Here is a 13,360-nt window from a genome sequence, read left to right as displayed (position 1 = left end):
CCTTCCCAGCGCCCAGGAGGGCCGCCACTCTACTTTCTCCAGCAAATCAAGGGTCTGGGAATGAGGTGGGGAGGGCGGGGCCCGCAGTTTGTAGGACCCGCCTCCTACCGCCTGCACCCTGCCGGGTGGGTAGAAAAAATCAGGTCAAGCCACTCTGGGGTGCCCTGCGCCATTCCAGGAGTACCTCCCAAGAGACGGGCGTTTTTATCTGCGTTATCTCCTTAATCCCTTTGGTAATCAGGGGAAGGGTTGGCCCTATAATTTGGGCTAGGAAACGGTAGGCTCCTAAAATTTAACTTGCCTGAGGTTAGAAAGCAGAGAAGTCGAGCTCAAAACCTAGGCTGATGTCCAAAGTCGCTTCAGCAGCCGCCTAGGTGTGAAAGAGGATTTTAGAAAGAGGGACAGGTGCAGATGGAGAGGAAATGGGGGCTCCGAGAGGCCCTAGTCAGTGACAGGGAAGGAGCAGGACACAGGATAACAGGGATGGGTTCGGCCTGTGGTATAGGGGAGAGTGTATTTTAAAACATATCAGAAGGGGCATCAACTGTGTCTACAGATTTCATTTCTTTTTTTTTTTTAATTTTTTTAACGTTTATTTATTTTTGAGACAGAGAGAGAGAGCATGAACAGGGGAGGGTCAGAGAAAGAGGGAGACACAGAATCTGAAACAGGCTCCAGGCTCTGAGCTGTCAGCACAGAGCCTGACGCGGGGCTCAAACCCACAGACCGCGAGATCATGACCTGGGCCGAAGTCGGACACTTAACCGACTGAGCCACCCAGGCGCCCCCAGATTTCATTTCTTTAAATAAAGTGGAAAAATGCTCTTGGGCAATAAAATAAGGCTGCAGGCCATATGTCACAGGCAAGTTTGAGAACCCAGGATTAGATCTCAGACAAAGGATGTAGTTTAGGATTTTGATCCTCTAAGCAACATCAGCAGCATATGAAGTTTGTTCTAAATTCGGGATCCAGACCCACCCCAGATGTAATAAATGAGAATCTGTGTTTTAACAAGATCCCCAGGTGATTCCAACATGTTCAAGTTTAAGACATTGGCAGGAGCTATTTACATACAAAGAAATATACCTTTGTATGTAAGTAAGTAAGTAAATAAATAAATTTATATTTTTATATATAAAATATAAAAAATTAAAAAAGAGAAGAAAGAAAGAAAGAAAGAAAGAAAGAAAGAAAGAAAGAAAGAAAGAAAGAAAGAAAGAAAGAAAGAAAGGGCCCTGGCTGTCTCAATAGTAGAGCATGCAACTCTTGATCTCAGGGTCATGGGTTCAAGCCCCAATGTCGAGCGTGGAACTTACTTTAAATGAATGCACCTTATAATGTATATAAAAGAGCATCCCCTGGGACACTCCCCCTACACTCCTCCCCACTCCACAACTCTGGAGGAGGCAGAGAAGAAGGGAAGGTTGTGTTCTCTTTTCGTATTCTGTCTGAATGTCTAAATGGTGAAAATAACCCCCTCTCTGAACTTCAGGCTGCACCCTCCTACCCACCCCAGCCTGTTCCCCCACCCTCCAACCCAGAACTATAGGCTTTGCACAGAGCAGACCTAAAAGGAGAGGAGGGATTTTCCTTCCTGGTTCTCCATTCCTTTGTCTAATAAAGGGTGATTCATTTGCTTCTATTTTAAATTTTTTACCTGTTTGAGTTCTCCCGCCCCCACTGGCTCAGACGAAGGGAGGGGGATAGAAGTGCCAAGAACCTCCTTCCAATCCCGGAGGGCTCCTGGAAGGTGGCAAGCCCAGGCTGGGAAGGCCCAGAGGGTGGATGCCGGCTAAGTATGGGGAAGAAGGAGGAGAAGGTCTCACAGGTCTGGCAGTGCTCCAGGGTGGGTCCTAGAGGGGTGGAGGGGACAGTCAGAGATGGAGGCGGCCCAGCAGACCGGAGTGGGTTGGAGGTGATTTTTCCAGAGCCCTAGAAGGCAATGTCCCAGCGGATCTCTGGGCGAAGAGCTCCCTCCACAATACGAGAAATCCCTTGAGAAGCCTCGTGGGGGTCTCATCTCCAGTTCTCCTCAAATCCACCGCTCCCCTGGACTCAGCCATCCCTCCCCGAGACCCTGGCTCGGGTTAGACCCTGGGTTGGGATACCGGCCCCATTTAGCAACTTCGTGCTCTCAGGCAAGTTGCTTAACCTCTCTGGACCTTCATTGTCCTTGCCTATAAAGTGGGATGATATACCACGTAACTCATAGGGTAGTTGTTAGGGCTGTATTAGTACTTTTAAAAACTAGTTCAGTGCCTTGAACAGAGCAAGCACTCCACATTGTTGCTGATTAATATTATTATCGTTACACTATTGTAACGGCGGGGGCAGCCGCCCCAGCACTCCCAAGGGTCCCTCAGACCACGGGCTGGCTTCCAGGGCCCTGGCTCAAAGCGCCTCTCCCCGCGCGGCCCCTAGAGGGCGCCCGGAACTCACTTGTCCTGTGTTTCCGTGTTGGAGCCTCTGGTCCGGCTCCCACTTCTGGGTGGTTGTTAAGTCGCCGCCGCCTCCAGCTTTCGGGTCTTGCGACTCCTCCCGAAGGAACGGAAGATACGTGGGCTCTGGGACTAAAGGGCTGAAAACCTGAAGGGGAAGGAGCAGCTTCCACCAAAGCCCTCCTTAGGGTGACACGCAGCAGTGGGGGGGCCTGCGCCCCCTTTGTCCCCCAGCCCTTAACAGCCGTCTTGCACACAAAGGGAGGCCGGATTTCCATAGGCTTCAGGGAGGCAGCGGCGACCGCTGGACCTTCTGAGCCTGGCTAGGGTCCTCGGCTGGAATCCCGGGCGGCCCGCGGGCCCCAAGCCCAGCCTCAGCGCTCGCTGGAGCCCGGGGGCGGGCGGCGGAAGCGCGGGCCTAGGAAATCCCCACCCCCAAGCCGCCGGCAGTCAAGTTAGGCCCTCCTCACTCCGGGCAGGGGGAGGGGGTGTGGGGAAGGGGAGTGCCCTCGACGAGGTGGGGTGGGGTGGTGGCAACCACGGGTAGGAGCCTCTTGGGGTCGGGACCGCCGCGAGTTTCAGGGAACTAAGAATGCCAGCACTAGAGAGTGTGTGTGCCCAGCACCCGCACACCTGTAGCTCCCTGCCCTGGTGCCACATCGCACACCCCAGGGGTCGCGCAGAGGGTGGAGGTATGTGAGGTTGTCCACAGCGATGCAGGCTGTGACCGAGCAGATGAGTCCGTAGGCACCCCTCCCAACACAACATGAGCACCCCACCGCCTCCTCCACTCACTCACCCACCACCACCCTCTCCATCGAACACACTATCTTAAGATTCGGCTCTGATTTCTTTGGAAAATCCGAACCGGATCTAGCCCTCGCTCAGCTTGTTTCATCGGGCTCCCCAGGATAAGGAGTCCAGGCGTGGGTGCAGGGGAGCGGTGCCAGGGGCCTCCCTGGGCTGGCATTGGGCAAAGAATTCGAGCCATGCGGGAAAAGCGGAAGTGGCTCGCGTTAGTGGCCAGGGCAGCGGCCTGGCCCTGAGGCTCCAAACTCTGAGCTGATTAGGGAGCAAGACTCCAAGGACTGCGTGGGAGTGAGAAGTGTGTGAAGATGGGCACGAGGGGGGAGCTTGAGAGAAGGGGTTTCCTCCCGCATCTGGTCTGAGGGGCCCTCAAGGCAGCCCCGGGGCCCCAGCTCCGCACCTCCCACGGCATTGCCTCCGATTCCCAACTGCTCCAGCTCTGCCCAGCCCGGAGGGAGGTCCCTCCTAGTAGTAGTCTCATACACCTGGAAACACCTTGCCCTCCTGCAAGCACACCATAAGCAGGATACCCATCTGGGTCCTGGGCCCAGGGCAAACCCCACACCTGCCACCACAGTAGGGACGTCACAAGGCAGTGCTCAGGCCGTGCCCACACAGCCCCCAAGCACAGATCGGCACAAAGCCGCTATTATAGTTAACAGGTTGAGCCAGATTCTCTGTGTACCACCGGCGGCACAACACAGGCCTCTAGGACCCCAGCCCTGCCTGGGTTTCTGGGCCCCACGGGCCACCACCCACTCAGCCACCCCGCTGGGCTGCGCCTGGTCTGAGCCGGAGCTCAGGGCTCACTCGCCCCGCAATTTGGTCCGGGCAGTGAGCTCACTCAAGCCAAGGAAGGAAGCCGATCTTTCTGCTCAGGCAGGTTCGTTAATTCCTCTTCTCTTTCCGCACCTCTCTTCACAGTTATTCGGACACTGAGTTCCATTTCAATTTCTGAACAGAAACGACCATTTCCGGCAGGCGCGGTGGCCAGCCGGGAGTTGTGAGCTTTCTGCTGCGGGTCTTTGGCCCTGACTGTGACCCTCGCGGCCCCCTCTCCACCAGCCTCCGCCCCGCCCCCCCCCACCAGGGGCCGGGGTGTGCGGGTTCAGCTGCCATCCTGGCCTATCCCCGCTGCCGCGGCCTCGGCCGATGCGGGATTCGCTGGAAATTCGGTCCCAACGAATTCCCGGTGGAGACGGGGGAGTCTTGCGCGGCCCCTGGGCTCCAAGAGCCTCGGTGCCCCTGGGAGTCTGGCACCCCAGGGACGTCTCCCCCGAGGGCCTGGGCGCGTGGGAGGGGCCCCTGGAGAGAGCACGACCCTGGCCTCCCGCAGCCAGCGAGCGCCGAGAGCCAGCGCGTACCCGGGAGCCGGCGCGCACGGAGCCGGGTGACCTCCAGGGCCGGGAGCCCGGCATGCGGGATGCCCACTTCCACGCGAGTCCCCGACAAGCCGGACGGGGTCGGAGAGCGGTAGGGCGGAGGGGGCATACGCCCGCGTGGTTATGAGGGTGAACCCTAGCTGTTTGTGAAGATCAGGGAGGTAGAAGGTATTTCGGGGAGGGGTGTATAATGCCTAATTTTGCAGTTTGTTTTGTAAAAGGGGGCGAAGGGTTCTGGGGAAGAACCTGGATTGGAGCCTGCTGGGGAGGTTGTGTTTGTTCCGGGCAGAGGCTCCCCACTCCTGACTCAGCTGGACAGTCCGTGGCCAGAAAATATCCAGTAGCCTCTGGGGCCAGCAGCCTCTCGAGGGGGTCTCCAGGATTGGGAGGTGGGAGGAAGGCCCCAGTCTCCGCTGAAGTTCACACACTCTGGAATCTGACGGGGGCGGAGGGGGGGGGCGGGGGTGCACTGAAGGTGCGTCTTACAGACATAAATGGAGAAGATACCTCGCCAAACGGAGAAGGTACGGGCCTGGCAGCTCCAGTCCCTGCAGGACAGGAGGGATCAGCTAGACCTGCCCAGGCAGAAGGAAATGAATTGGGTGGTTCCGGGAGGCCATTTCCGGATTTCTCCTGGCCAGGTCCTGGGTGTTTCAGACGGTGCAGGCGGGAGGCGGGCTGCAGACCCCGTGTTGTGGCCAGAACCTTCTCCCCAAGGCAAACTGCATGTCAGGGCCCTGCCTGGTCACCCAAAGGGCCTGGGGGGCGGGGCGGGAGGGCCAGCCTTAGTCCTTTGGACCCAGAATCCTCTTCTCCTGAGGAGATCAGGCTCCAAGGGGGCCACGGATGAGGGATGGATAAGCACGGCCCCACCCAAATTTATCCTTTGGGCCTACTAGGCTGGGAGGCTGGTGGGCTTTGTCCCCCACCCCCGTGGCATGGCAGGTCCAGGATGGCGGCCTGGGCAGGGATGAAGGAGAGTGTCTCTGAAGGTTTCTGTGACTCTGCACCCTCCCCCAACATAGCTCTGTATACCTGAACGAGTCCCACACCCACTCCCTTCTAGTTTCTAGCCACCAAGTTCTGTCACACTCCCATCCCAAAAAAGAGCCTATCTCCCCCGCCCCCCCCCCACTTAATTCCCCTAGGATGGCATGTCCTCAGAGCCTCCACCACCTAGCTTCTTTCAGAAAAAACAAGTCAGTTTTGTGCACCTGAGATTGGTCTCATAGGCAGGGGGACTGGATGTTACAGGGAGTGTTGTGTCTCATGGCTGCTGTCCTGGCTGGAGTGGGTGTGGGGCCCCCTGAAGGTCCCTAGGAAGTCACTTACTCAGATCTCTACTAGGCTAGACTAGTGCTAGGAGCCAGGAAATCCTACTAAGAGCACTACAGGATCCTGGCCCAATTACTGACTCACTGTGCTCCAACCTGTGGGGCTTTCTGAGGAAGGGTCTAGAACCCTGGAACTCCTAGCAGATGTTAGTACCCCCCCCCCATGCATCACACACCCTACCTTAGACCCCCCCACACCAGCAGTGCGCAACTACACCCACTCAATCACAACCAACCACACGCACTCACCGACAGGGACAGTCACCCACGACGATCCACACTCTCTGCTTCATTCCCCCATTATATACTGTCACACACAAGTATATATAGTAAAATACGCATCTCATATATGATTACATGTCACACATGATTACATATCACACACAAGTGTATTCACACCATTACGGGTGATTCACGATTACAAACATTCGCACATTTAACACAAAAATGGATTCACGAGGAGAAACTCACATGTACTCTCACACACATTGACACGGGAGTCATACACAGTCACAGATTTGGGTGGGTGGTCACCGGTACCCCCGGAAGACACAATCCCATTCGCACATGGTCACACAGACCACTGCAAGTTCGTCTGTATGATGCTAGTTTCGATTTGCGACTTAAGCAGAGACAAGCACTTACAATAGTTGCCAACACAATGACACACGCTTAAACACTGGTACATTCACGATCAGTTACATCCTGAAGGCCCATGCCATCACAAACACACAATGCACACACGCGCAACCCTCATACCCAAAGACAGTGTATCTTCTCAAGCATCCGTGTCCCAGGAGAGCCTGGCACTCCTTCCTTTCCTCAGGTCTGTTTCTCTCTGTCCCCTTCCTTCCCTCTCTCCAGGACCTGCAGGTCCTGGCCCCCGGGTGTCCCTTATGCCCTGACAGCAGCAGCTGCCCCAGCGGCACCATTTCACACCAAACCCAAGTAGCTGCAAGGTGCTGGGCTTAGCAAGGAGCAGGTAGCCCTGACTCCGGATCCGGAGGGTTTTATTATTTTTTCACATAAATTACACAAGCACTTTATAAAATGGTTACACAGAAAACACCTTATAAGTGCATAACTTAAGCTCTCCCCGTATGAACAGGATCTGGAGAAGCAGGTTGAGTCTGTGTGAAAACCTGCCTGTGCGTACCTGGGTGCGGCTAGGATGTGTGATGGGGGCCTGGAGGGCCGTGACGCTGTCGTGTGTGGGGTAGTGTGTCACAGTGTGGCCGTAGCCTCGTGTTTGTGAGAAGTGCCATGCTGTTCACAATGCAGCTGGGTCACCCCTAGCTTATGCCTGACAGTGAGAGTCAAGGGTGTGAAGGCGATGGCCCTATGTGTGCATGACACTCTGTCGTAGGTCCTCTGTGTTTGGCTCTGGGTGACACCACCAGAGACCGTGAAATCGCCTCTGTGTGGGCCTGCGGGCGTCCACGTGTGATGGGGAGTGGAATACAGAGGAGTTCTTCCCAGAGCAAGTTCAAATGACAGCCCCTGCTGTCCTCTGAGGACCCCAGAAACTTATTCCCCAACGTCCTCTGCCTCTCTCAGTCCCACGTTAAAAATCAGAATAAAATAAAATAGACGTAAACCGAGAGGACTCTGAACAGTTCCAGGGGGGCGCGGGACCACTTAGGCGTCTGGAACGAGGTCGCGTGTCCCTGTCTCCCGCGCTTTTTTCCCCCCCACCAAAGAGAAAACAGCGTCGGCAGGAGCTCCGCCGAGCGCAGGGGGCACCGCGTTCCCCTCCCGCACACAGTCCGAAGCAGGAGGGGGTGGGAGAGAGTCCCGGCTCTCAGCCTCCGCGACCCCTCGGCTGGACCCGGGCTCTCTCCGGGCAGAGCCGGCAGGCTCACTCGCAGGCGGACGCCACGGACGTGACGCTGGTGATCTTGGTGGAGTCGTCAGACCACGGCTGCAGATTCTGCAGGGCGAAGAGCGAAGAGTTGTGCACGCATAGCGGGTCGGCGGGCAAGGGCTGCGCCAGACTCTTCTGGAAGGCCTCTTGCTGCAGCTGCAGGAGAATGCGGTTCGCCTGCTGCCTCTCAGCCTCACGCTCCTCCGCGGTCTGCCGCCTGCACCGGGGACAAGCCGTTACCGACGTTACCGACGCTTCCAGCGCGCTCCCGGGAAACAGCCTGGACGAGCACTGCTTCCTTCACAGCCCCCAACTCCAGCTTGGGCCCCTTTAACACACACCCCAATCTTGAGGGTCCTGACTCCGACACAGACTGGAAACCCCACAAGTAAATGGAGCGCAGGAACCCCGGGGGAGCTGTGGGGAAATCCGCCAGGCCCAAGCATCTGGAGCTCCCCGTGTCCCACTAGCCTCGGAGGGCGCAGCCAGGGGTAGGGTGGCATCTCGCCTCTCCCCAGCTCTGCGGTGCCAAGCCTGAGGCCCCTCACCCTCCCCACCAGTCCAGGGCAGAGGCGGGAGCCGGTGGATTGCCTTCCAGCTGCTTTGCCAGACCTCTCTCCTCCGCGAAACTCTCGCAGCCTTCCTACCTCCTGGGCCGAGCCCTGTGCCCTGCCGGGACTCCCGCCGGACCAGCGCCTTTCTCCGAGGCGGTCCAGGGAGGCGATGACTCACTTATTCCATTTAATGCCTCCCCTCCACCCCGTCAACTGAGATCAAACGTCTGTCTCTAAGGTGGACAGACCTAATGGGAGTCCCGGGGGCCTCCAGAAGCAATTTGTAGGCGATCGATGAAGCCGCGCGAAGCCGGCGAGGGCCTCTCCCAGCGGTGGACGCCGGCCTCCTGCCCGCCGCCCCTTCTCGCCTTTAGCTCCGCGCGTCTTTCTGTGTCTCGCCTTCCCCTTCTTTCCTGCATTTCAAACTGCCCGAGCCTTTCTCTTCCTTTTCGGCTTTGTGTCCTTCTCTCTTGTTGTCTCTCACCCCACCCTCTTCGTTCTCTCAGAATTAAGAGAATTTGTTTGAAACGAAAATGAAGGTTTAGTCCTCCATTGCTTTCTTTTATTGCCCTAAGACTTCTTCAAGCTGCCCGGTTTTTCCTTTTCTCCCTGGGGTGGGGTGTTTATCTTTGCCCCTTCCCTTCTCTTCGCCTGACACTCTCGGTGATCCCAGAGCCCCTTGTCTTCCAGGGACCTGCCTCGCTCCCTCCTCTCGCTCAGGCTGCAGCCCTGGTGGGGCCTTGGGAACACTAGTGCCCACACCCCTACTCTGCCAGCCCTAGCTACCTCTTTAACTAGATCCCAGAGGTCTGAAGCCATATACTCCATTTCTTCCCCAACGACAGGAATGGGGTGGAGGCAGAGTCGTGGGAGCAGTGGCTTCCTGTGGAAGCCACGCCGGTGGAATCCCGGGCAGATCCCTCGCCTTCGTTCAGAAAAAGAGGAAAGTCCAATTCCTTCCTCCAGCGCTAGGCCCACTGGGCCACGGCGCCGCGGACGTCGCCCAGACTCTCCTGCGCTCTCCCCCCTGAGGCCTGAGCTAGTGAGAAACTTCTGGAACCAAACTTGTGGAACCAAGTATGCGGGCCAGATGTGCGGGAGGGGTGCAAGTGGGTACAGCTGGAGAAAGCGCCGGTGCTGGCGGTGAGTAAGGCTGCCTAGGAGTGTGGGACGTTGAGAGAGAGAGAGAGAGAGAGAGAGAGAGAGAGAGAGAGAGATGTATGCGTGGTGGGGGGATTTTAGTGTACTGGGTGTGTGACGGGAGAAGGGTAAATGTGTGTGTGGCGCACGCCCGCACACACACAAACACACACACCCATCTGCTCCTAATTGATCCCCCTTTCAGTGGGACTCTCCAAAACCCCGCTGCAGCCGGTAGGGATTGATTTTCCTCTTCCAGGGTGGGAGACCGGCTGCGTGAGGGCCTGGCTGAGTGTCCGGGGAGGAGGGAGTCAGAGGGGCCCAGGCTCCCGGTTTGGGGCCCGGCAGCTCCACCAGGAGCCCTCTCTGGGGCGGCAGAAACGAGGCGCAGGCCATCCGGCCTCCAGTCTCCGGGACGGAGGAGGCATGTCTGTAAGCGCTACTTTGTGCAAACAAAAAGTCCCTCGGCGTTCACTGATTGCCAAAGCCCGGACTGCAAGGACTGACTGTGCTCTAACCCCGCAGGTTCCCCAAGCAGCGGCGGTGACCAGCCGCGTCTACACCAGCATTGAGCGTAACGGTCAGAAAGCCAAGAAGCCTCCGGTAAAACAGAGCGGGGGCTCTCCAGCCCCACCCCGGGCATCGGCCTCGGCTGCTCCCGGTTCCTGGCGAGCCTAGCAGGGAACCGATCAGAAGCCGGAGAGCGGAGGGGGCGTGAGCGCCCCAGGAGAGACCCCGGGGGCTGAGGACTGCCCGCCCCGCGCGCGCTCACCTCCACTTCGTCCGCCGGTTCTGGAACCAGGTTTTGACCTGCGCGTCGGTCATTTTGAGCGCCTTGGCCAGGGCGGCGCGCTCGGCCGAGGCCAGGTACTTCTGCCGGTGGAAGCGCTTCTCCAGCTCGCAGATCTGCAGGCGCGTGAAGGACGTGCGCGGCTTCTTCTTCTTGGGGGGCGTCCGGTTCTGATAGGGGTGACCTATACGGCGTGTTACAGTGAAGGGTGAGAGGGCCACTGGAGCGGGAGACAGACAGACGGCAGAGGCAAGCGGCAGAGCGTCAGGAGGCGTCCCAGGCCCGACTCCCCGCGATCAGCGAGCGCAGAGGCCAGACCCCAGGAACGGGGCCGCGATCCTCCCGTCAGCCCTCAGCTCCAAGCCCGCGGCGGGAAACGGCCCCCTCCCGCCCGCCAGGCGGACGCCGCCGCCGCCGCCGCCGCCGCCACGGAGGCCTCCCTAGCCCCGGGCTCCCTCGTGCCCAAGCCGGTCTCCTTGAGGGGCTTATCTGAGGCGAGCTAAAGGTCGAAGCCCCCCACTGCTCCAGGAAGCTGCCCAGCAGCTTGAAGCCGCACCTGATCAAGGCGGGGGTGGGGGTGGGGGAACCCTGGGTCCTGGCCTGAGCCGCCACCAACACAGCAACATACACAGACACATCACATACCAAGGGACAAATTGCCTATCTATACACCCGGCCTGACAGACAGGCACACAAGCAGACACATACAGGACACAGGGCAACACAAGGTGACAGTCATTCACTCCCTCAGAACCTTCTTGGGGCCTGAAGCCAGATCAGGGCGGCCGGTGGCTCCCCTAGGTAGGCCCTGTGTGGAACAGCTTTCACCAGAGACCTAAGACCAGTGGGTTCCAGGCTGAGGGTTCCATCAGGGCCCTTCAAGACTGGACTGGACTGGGTGGGCAGGGGGAGTGGAATGGCCAGCAGGCTCTGCCTCCCCAGGCCTGAGAGGACTTAGGTTGGGGTCCTGGAGTCCCTTGAGTACAGGGTCCTTCCTGGAGGCCCGGGGCAGAATGGCTGTATTGCCTCTGCTGACCCCCTAACTCCTTTCCACCGTTGGGCCCTGGAGCCCGAGCCCCATGGGAGTCCCACCTCGCCATCGCCATCGGCAGCGGCCAGTACCTCCCGCCGCCTCTAAGGCCCAGCCGGGAACCCAGGCTCAACTCGTGGCTACTTCTCAGCGGGCTTGGGAGCTGGGCTCGGCGGGAGGATCGAGGATCCTCGCCTCGGATCCCAGGAATGCTAAGGGGTAGCTGGAAGTGAGGCCGAAGCAAGGGGCCCGCGCGTGAGCGAGCGCTGAGGGCCGAGAGCGGAAGCGAGAGCGGAGGGAGCCGGAGCGAGCGGAGGAAGGCGCGGAGCAGGCAGCGGAGAGGGCGGCAGTCGGCCGCCGCGGAGTGCGTAATCGTCCCAGGAGTTGTCCTTGGGCCGCCGCCGATCGATCGCCGGTCAGGCCGGTGCATTATTCACACTGGAGGGAACAGGGCTGGGCCCAGAGGGGAGGACGCCAGGCCGGGACCGAACGAAAATGAACCGGGAGCCTCAGCCTCACGCTGCCACCGACCTGGACGAAGCCCGCAGTCCGGGAAAGAGGGCCCACCAGCTCTGCTGCTTTACTCAGGCTTCGGGCCTCTGCCGGCCCGGCAAGCGCAACCGACACTGGAGCTCGGAGCGCGAAGTGAAGTGGGGTGTGTGGTGTGTTTGAGAGCGTGTGTGTTTGTGTGGGGGGGGGGGGGACGAGAGGTGGGGAACCTGTTCTTTCCTAGCGTCTGATTCTGTGGCTCTTCGCCTCAGCCAGAGAACGTTGGCCCGGACAGAAAAAACAGTTTGTTCACATCGGGCCCCTTTCTCCAAGATTCCCGAGCCCCAAATGCCAGGGTGAAAGGTAGTCCCGAAGCTACATCCCCCTTCCCTCGGCGACACTGAACCCAGCGACTCCGAGAGGGGATCAGGGAGCGCTTTTCGGAGTAGGGGTCCTGCGGGAGGGACGGAGAGGGGCCCAGGACGGGAGAACTCTTCGAGCATGACGATTCCGCCAGCGTGGAAAGGTGGCAGGCGGCTGAACTCGGGGGAAGCACCGAGAGGAGCTGGGTAACCTGGTGCGTAGAGGGGGCTGCGGGGAGCCACCGGGCAGGGGAAAGGTAGCGCAGAGCCCGGGCCGCGGCCAGGCGGGGCGCGCGCCGGCCGGACTCACCTGTGAACCTGTCCTTTGTGTATCTGCGGTTACTCTCCATCCAGGGGAAGGTGAGCCCGGTGAGGTTGTTGACACCCGGCACAGCAGGCACGGAGGGAACGGTGGGCAAGCCGGTAGCCAGAGGCTGGGGGTGGGCCACCGCTCCAGCTAGCGGCCTATGAGCCGGCACCCGGATCACCCCTGCAGCGCTCAGCGCCCCCCCGCCGCCGCCGCCGCCGCCGCCGCCCCCGCCGCCGCCGCCTCCCGGACCGGGGCCGCCCGCCAAGGCCATGTTCACGTTGTAGGAGCCAGCCAGCGGGCCCATGCTGCAGGCGCCGCCGCCGCCGCTAGTAGGGCCACCAGGGCCGCTCGGGCCGCCGGCACCATAGGCCCCCGCGCCCCCGGCCCCCGCCCCGGCCGCGGGGCCCCCGCCGCCGTAAGCGTAGGCTCCTCCAACCAAACAGCCAAGGCCGTATTCTCCGTCCTGGAGGCGCGAGGCGGGCCCCATGCAGCCGCCTTGGTCCGGGCTGTTGAGGATCTGGTCGATGCCGAAGCTGATGGGCTCCGCATGGCCGGGGTGGAGATGGTGCGGACCCAGGTGCTCCATGCTGGCCCCCGGCCCCGGCCCCGCGGGGGGGGGGGCCTGGGCGGCGGCGATCGCTGTGTTTGGCTCGGGGGGCAGCGCGCAGGGGCGCGGAGGCGGCAGCCGCTCCCGGCTGCGCGGAGACTTGGAGGCGAAGTGCGCAGAGGGCTAAAGTAGGGGGGGAGGGGAAGGAGAGAGGGGGCGCCGTATTCTTCCCCTCTCAGGCTGCTCCTTCCCCTCTCCGTCTGCTAGCTCGATGTTGACTCTGGGACATCAATCACCGGGCGAAAAAGCCCG

At 59.8% G+C, this 13,360-nt stretch overlaps 1 protein-coding gene across 2 annotated transcripts; it reads right to left on the bottom strand.

Moving 5' to 3' along the window:
* Positions 1-6,955: 6,955 nt before the first annotated feature.
* TLX1 (T cell leukemia homeobox 1) lies at positions 6,956-13,349 on the bottom strand. 2 transcript variants are annotated; one of them, XM_045040584.1, is made up of 3 exons: positions 12,502-13,349; positions 10,293-10,530; positions 6,956-8,043 (listed from the first exon to the last, which is right to left on the bottom strand). In XM_045040584.1, exons 1-3 carry the CDS (start codon positions 13,085-13,087, stop codon positions 7,821-7,823), a joined length of 1,047 nt encoding a protein of 348 aa, XP_044896519.1. In that variant the 5' UTR covers positions 13,088-13,349; the 3' UTR covers positions 6,956-7,820. The 2 variants fall into 2 exon arrangements, with proteins under 2 accessions (XP_044896519.1, XP_019669644.2); XM_019814085.3 differs by having other exon boundaries at positions 10,293-10,494; positions 12,502-13,338.
* Between the last annotated feature and the right edge of the window lie 11 nt (positions 13,350-13,360).

Source organism: Felis catus, chromosome D2 (genome assembly GCF_018350175.1).
Source record: "Felis catus isolate Fca126 chromosome D2, F.catus_Fca126_mat1.0, whole genome shotgun sequence".
NCBI classification, from domain to species: domain Eukaryota; kingdom Metazoa; phylum Chordata; class Mammalia; order Carnivora; family Felidae; genus Felis; species Felis catus.
Note: the sequence above shows the minus strand (reverse complement) of the source record. Positions and strands in the feature narration are given on the sequence as shown.